Genomic DNA, 6,560 nt, shown 5'->3' with positions numbered 1-6,560 from the left:
TGAGCGATGTGATTGGTTCGAGCGGTGACGTCACGGTTGCTGTGGCAGAGGTGCCAGGGTTGCCAGTTAACGGTCACAACATCAGCAGTATGTCTGATAAAAGCGGTGGCCTCTTACGGCGGAAAGGGACCCGGGCGAACCTCAGCACATGCACTGTTTACAGTTTGATAAAAGAAATATAATTTAAATCAGTGGCGGGTTTTTACACCAGTGACGGGTCTAAGCGTCCTCCGTTTGGGCTGAAATGCTCTCCGTCTCAGGAAGACGTTTGTTTTAAGAGCGTTATGTTAAAATCTGTGTGTGGTCCTGTAAATATATATAAATGTATAGTTTCTTACTGTGTCATAAATCATTTCTTCCTACTCGTATTCGTCCTTTTAAAGATAGTGGCCCGCTAAATCATCTAACGGTCCCTCGTGCTCTAGGCTATAGCTTTTATTTTTATTTTTTTTTAATTGTACTGCAAACAGCATGGCCTGCTAAGACCTTTCTGTCGATGCTTTAAACGCATTGGGTGAGCTGACCTAATCAGAGCATGTAAACCTACAGAATGGTTGGTTAGTGTAGTGGGTAACTCCTCTGCCTTCTGCGCTGTAGACTGGGGTTCAGTGCCCCGCCTGGGTAACCACCATACACTACACCAATAAGAGTCCTTGGGCAAGACTCCTAACACCGCCTTCGCCTACCTGTGTAAAAAACAATCAAATTGTAAGTCGCTCTGGATAAGAGTGTCAGCCAAATGCCATAAATGAATACCTGGTTTGAGGGGTAGGGTAAGTAAGCACTGCCGTAGTATTTTAGGGCAGCTGAGAGGTGGTTTACGATAAGCTGTCAAAGGCTAAACATTTTAATTCGACAAAATAATCCAAAATGTTTTTCTTTTTGCCATTTTGGATTATTTAGTCGAATTAAAATGACTTAATCATCGTTATAACTATTTAATAGTGAGACTATTTATTATTCTGAAACTCGTAATAAAGGTGGGGAAGAGGGGGTCTTCGAGGGCTCTTTTGTAAAGGCAAACAGAACTATAACGACTTAAGGAACCACTTGAAAGCTTTAGTTCAGAAAATGATTCTTTTTATGTGTCTTTCTAATTATGCTACAGTTTCCTCAGCAGTGATCACAAAGGTTTGGATCATTCATTATACTGTATATTACATTCATATGGCCCAAAGAAATAACACATAGTTCTTTATAGAACCTAAAGGCTCTGTGGAGAATTGGTCATATGGAGTTATTTAAAGAACCTATTAAAATATTTTTTATATTTCATATAGACATTTGTGCTAAGAATGTGGGGTTCTAATGCATTTCTAAAGCCTTTGTTACTCATAATAACTTTGTCATTTACTAAGGCTTGGAACTCTTAATGGTTATAATGCTACTAAATTATTATTATTGTTATTATTATTCTTATTACTTACAAAACAGTGTCTTTTTACTTCACCTGTCTGTGGCAGTCAAGCAGCATATTTTTGTCTGTTTTTTCTTTTTTTTTATATATATTTGATTATTAAGTCAGTCAATAATGATGTGAATGTCAAACACAATCGCTGCTAATGCCTTATAAACTTCACCTTTCTAAATGAGCTTATATCTGCCCAATCCTCTTATTACACACACACACACACACACACACACACACACACACACACACACAGCGCTGATCCAAAACAAGCAATGAAAGACAGTGGCAAAAAAGAGGTTTATGTCCATGGGCCTGACACCTTTATTCTAAAATCTGCTGATGCAATCCCAATAAAGAGAAAGGATTATTTTAGATGATATTACTGAGATCATCTATTGTTTTCCACCCCAAGAATAAAAACAAGGTATTAATATTTGAACTATGTACATCCAGACTGACCTGATGGTAACGTGTTTGTTGTTTATGTTTTAATGTTGCTAATTATATCATATGCCATATTTTAAATTAAAAAAATCGGAGGAAATATTTACTTAAGCAAAAACAACAGGATCCTTTTATCATGATGAATTAATACAAAGATGGTTTTGCCATACTTTATTAAGTGGTTTGCAATTTTGTAATTAGTAACAATAAGAGCTTTCCAATGAATCACAGCATAATCTTTTTTTACATAGTATTTCTAGGACTTTTTTAGACTCACTCGCCAAAGAGTATTCGTAAAAAAACTAACAAACAATGTTTTGTGAGCTTAGTTTGTGTCTTTCAGGCTGATAATGTCTCTTGGTGAAAGGTGCTAAGAGGTTTCCAGAGTCAATTCACATCAGATCAGAGCCGAATGAACATGGTAATGTCAAGAAATCGCATATTTTTGTCATCCGTATGTTTTGATTACACATTGCTGTTAATAAAAAACAAATTTTCCTTCATTACCATTTTTATAGTAAGTGTTTGATGTTTGATGGACCCTGTAAAGGATGGAGAAAGCAAAAAATTACTAATTATTTTTTTAATAATAGTAAAATTGAACAGCATTTGAACTTGGCTGCTCTGAAGACTTCATTATCATCATCATCATCATCATTTAAGTGATGTCACTTTTTCTTCATCACGTCACTGGACACAATATGACAGTATATTGTTTCTATGTTTAAATAAGATGTGGAAAAACAAGACTCAAGGACAGATGAATCAATTTTATTGAAAATGAGTGTTTTTATGGTAAAGTTCTATATCGCTGTTGTTGGAAGAAAACCTCGTATCTCCAAAATGATAACTTTACAGGAGAAAGAAAAATCATACTGTAGTTTTAATGCAAGTCAATGGAACCAGACGTTTTTTCCAAGTCATTCTGGGCCGTTTCTTTTGCTCCATTCATCATGAAATTTGCACACAATGTAAAGGACAATAGGTCCTTTAAAATTTTGTCAAAAACTGAAAAATGACAAAAATGGAGATACAAGGTTTTCTTCCGACAGCAGCGATATGCACTGTTCATGTGGTAACATATATTTTCATGTACAAAATACAGTTTGTGCTTAGCGATATTTCAGACAGAAGTTCAATTAATATCTACATAGATACATAAAAAAATCTGCATAAAATGTTTGTTAAAAATGGACCCAATCTGTTTGTGATTAACTGTAAGTTTATATATATTTTAAAATGTATATATGTTAATGAAGAATATTCAATTAATAGTCTACACCGATCAGGCATAACATTATGACCACCTTTCTGTTTCTATGCTATCAGTTCCACTTACTGTATAGCTGCACTTTGTAGTTCTACAGTAACAGACTGTAGTCCATCTGTGGACTGAATGGTCAGGACCCCCATGGACCCTCACAGAGCAGGTACTATTTGGGTGGCGGATCATTCTCAGCACTGCAGTAACACTGACGTGGTGGTGGTGTGTTAGTGTGTGTTGCGCTGGTCTGAGTAGATCACTGGAGTGTCCACTCACTGTCCACTCTATTAGACACTCCTACCTTGTCAGTCCACCTTGTAGATGTAAAGTCAGAGACGACAGCTCATCTGCTGCTGCACCGTTTGTGTTGGTCATCCTCTGGTCCTTCATCAGTGGTCACAGGGCGCTGCCCACAGGACGCTGCTCACAGGTCGCTGTTGGCTGGATATTTTTGGTTGGTGGACTATTCTCAGTCCAGCAGTGACATTGAAGTGTTTAAAAACTCCAGCAGCACTGCTGTGTCTGATCCACTCAGACCAGCACAACACACACTAACACACCACCACCATGTCAGTGGTGCTGCAGTGCTGAGAATGACCCACCACCCAAACATTACCTGCTCTGTGAGGGTCTATGGGGGTCCTGACCACTGAAGAACAGGGTAACAGAGTATCAGAGAAACAGATGGACTACAGTCTGTAACTGTAGAACTACAGAGTGCAGCTATACAGTAAGTGGAGCTGATAAAGTGGACAGTGAGCGTAGAAACAGGGATCATAATGTGCCTGATTGGTGTAAGCTTGAAAAAACATTTAAGGTAGATTATATTGTTCAGTATCACCAGCTTCCTGTTGGTAGAAACTCACATGAAGGAGAGAAAAATGTTCAGCCAAGTGAGGACCGAAGTAATGTTCTGTGGCGTGTAAAGCCTTTCATCTGGGCAGGAAGTATTTACTTGTTAAAAAAGTGAACATTACAATAAAATAAAAAAATAAATAAATACAAACATTTATTCATTATTATTATCAACATTATTATTATGGTAGATCTACCACTCCAGAGATTTCAGATCCTCATCTGGCTCTAGTACCTGCCTCAATATCTGTTCAGATGCCCCTGAAGGTCTTCATTCCCTGGACTAGGGGTGTTAGATTATAGGGTCACAGCCAAACTCGGTGGGGCACCAAATATAAAATGTGCCACAACTTTTACGCATTCAATGTGTAACCTTCAGCAAGTGAACAGGTATTGTGCTGAAGTGTGTTCTCTGAGGATGTGTTAACTCATTTACACCAAACATGTCATTTGACTAGGACTGCCCACCCTTCTGCACATGACGGTATTAATAACTCTATTAAAAACAACACATTGTTTTTATTATAGTTCATTGCATTTATGTTTATTTTGGTTGTAATGATAGAAAACACACTCAGCCACCAAAGACTACCATGTGTGTGTGTGTGTGTACATATATATCTATATCTATATCCATACATATCTATCTATCTCAAAGCATTCTCGATAAAGAGAAGGTCCTAAATGCTTCTTCGTCATAGCTTCTTAGGGAAAGTTCTCACATGAAAGAAACCAAGAGAATCAATAAAAGGTCAAATGATCAAAGACTGGCCCAGAGGAAACAGAAGCGCCGTCTCTTATATCACATTGTCCAGGGACCCGCGCTGACCGTCGCCTCCTGCGCTAACATAGTGTCCAGCCTTCAGCTGCCCCACCATCCTGCTCATCTGCTCCAGCGCGCGCGCCTGCAGGAGGATGTGGTTTCTGGCCAGCAGCAGCGTGGCGATCTTGGACAGTTTCTTAGCGGTGGGTCCGGCTCGGTACGGCATGGCGGCCCTCAGCTCATCCAGCGCCTCATTGAGGTCGTGCATGCGCCTGCGCTCGCGCGCGTTTATACTCACGCGTAGCGCGCGTGCCCTCTCGCTCGCGCCCCTCCGCCTGTGCGCTCCTTCCAGAGAGCGGACGCCTCTGGAGTCACTGCCCGGCGAGTCCGCCGCTGGGTTTACAGAGTGGTCCGCGTCTTCCCAGTGACGCCCAGAGACCCCTCCGGTCTCGGGACCCTTGCTGTGAGCCGGGCAGGTGCTCTGTTGAGACCCCTGGGGCAACTTACTTCCTCCTCCGTTTTCCATTCTGCTCAGGACAACGTGCCGCCGTGACGCTCGTGCGCCCGAGCCGAGGCCGCGCGCGCTATATAACGCCGTGGAGCAGTTTCAGGGATTAGCAGCCTGTGTTCAATCACATCAGGGCAGCGGCAAATCAAGCAAACAACAGCCTGCGGCACTGATGACAAATATTTGGCCCAAAGTGATGGCACTTTGGCGAGCAGATGACGTCACGGAGGTAGTACTGTTATTGTTCATGAACAGTGTTATCAAAAAACAAGGCTCTGATCCCGGCTAAAGAGATTAAATCAGGCTTCACTGGCTTCAAAACAGTCCTGCTGTCAAACTGTTTTCTTCGCAAGTGTTGCTTGTTTAGTTATTTTAATCGAAACTTTATTACAAACAGTGCAAGCAAGCAAAATTTATTTATATAGCGCTTTTTACAGCAGGTGTTGTCACAAAGCAGCTTTACAGAACAATCCGTATTACAGAAAGAAGAGAAAAGAAGAAAGAAAATCTGGGTCCGAGCCCCCATGAGCGTCGCCAGCGGCGACGGTGGCAAGGAAAAACTCCCTAAAAGAGGAAGAAACCTTGAGAGGAACCAAGACTCAGAAGGGGAACCCGTCCTCCTCTGGTCGACACCGGACAGCAAACATTATTAGTATGAAGTTTTATAGTAAAGTGGGGAAAGAGAAGATCTGAGTGTGAGGACTGCACAGCGCTGTACAGCAAGAAGCTCAGTGGTGGTCAAACCGGTCCAGAAGGCTGGTGAGCAGCGGCACCAATCAAGGCAGAAGAGGCAACAGCATCAGACACTCAGGATGGGCAGCTGATCAGCTCGGCAGAGAAAGGAGAAGAAAAAACAGAGTCAGTTCTGTAAAGAGTGGCTGACCACAGATTACAGTAATACAGAGCAGCAGAGACTCCAGCAGGTCCAGATCTGACAGGGAGACTAATCACCAAAGGCTCGACTGTACAAGTGAGTTTTTAGCCTAGACTTAAAAACTGAGGCTGAGTCTGATTCCCGGACATTAACAGGAAGATTATTCCTTAAAGTGACCTGAAAGAGAAATTTCTAAACGTCTGCAAAAGTGTAAACAAAGCCATTCAGTGTGTTGTGGTGAAATAGGTTATTGTAGAGAAATATACTGACTTAAATCTCCTTTCAGTTGTGGTGTTTACATTCCCTGTTTATATACAAACGGATAGAACAAAACTAATCCCATTTACCTGCTTTTTTTTTTCCGAGTATACAACTGCCCACATGTCCGGCTGGACACTAAAGGACGACTGACTGCCGAGCCCCCCTGCTACCCACTTCAGA

At 41.3% G+C, this 6,560-nt stretch overlaps 1 protein-coding gene across 1 annotated transcript; it reads right to left on the bottom strand.

Moving 5' to 3' along the window:
- Positions 1–4,561: 4,561 nt before the first annotated feature.
- On the bottom strand, positions 4,562–5,524 carry si:ch211-196c10.13 (class E basic helix-loop-helix protein 22). The gene has a single exon (XM_037535640.1). The coding sequence runs from the start codon at positions 5,261–5,263 to the stop codon at positions 4,772–4,774; it is 492 nt and encodes a 163-aa protein (XP_037391537.1). The 5' UTR covers positions 5,264–5,524; the 3' UTR covers positions 4,562–4,771.
- Between the last annotated feature and the right edge of the window lie 1,036 nt (positions 5,525–6,560).

The sequence above is a fragment of the Pygocentrus nattereri genome, chromosome 28 (genome assembly GCF_015220715.1).
Source record: "Pygocentrus nattereri isolate fPygNat1 chromosome 28, fPygNat1.pri, whole genome shotgun sequence".
NCBI lineage: Eukaryota > Metazoa > Chordata > Actinopteri > Characiformes > Serrasalmidae > Pygocentrus > Pygocentrus nattereri.
The sequence above is the reverse complement of the archived record's forward strand: the minus strand, read 5'-3'. Positions and strand labels throughout refer to the sequence as shown.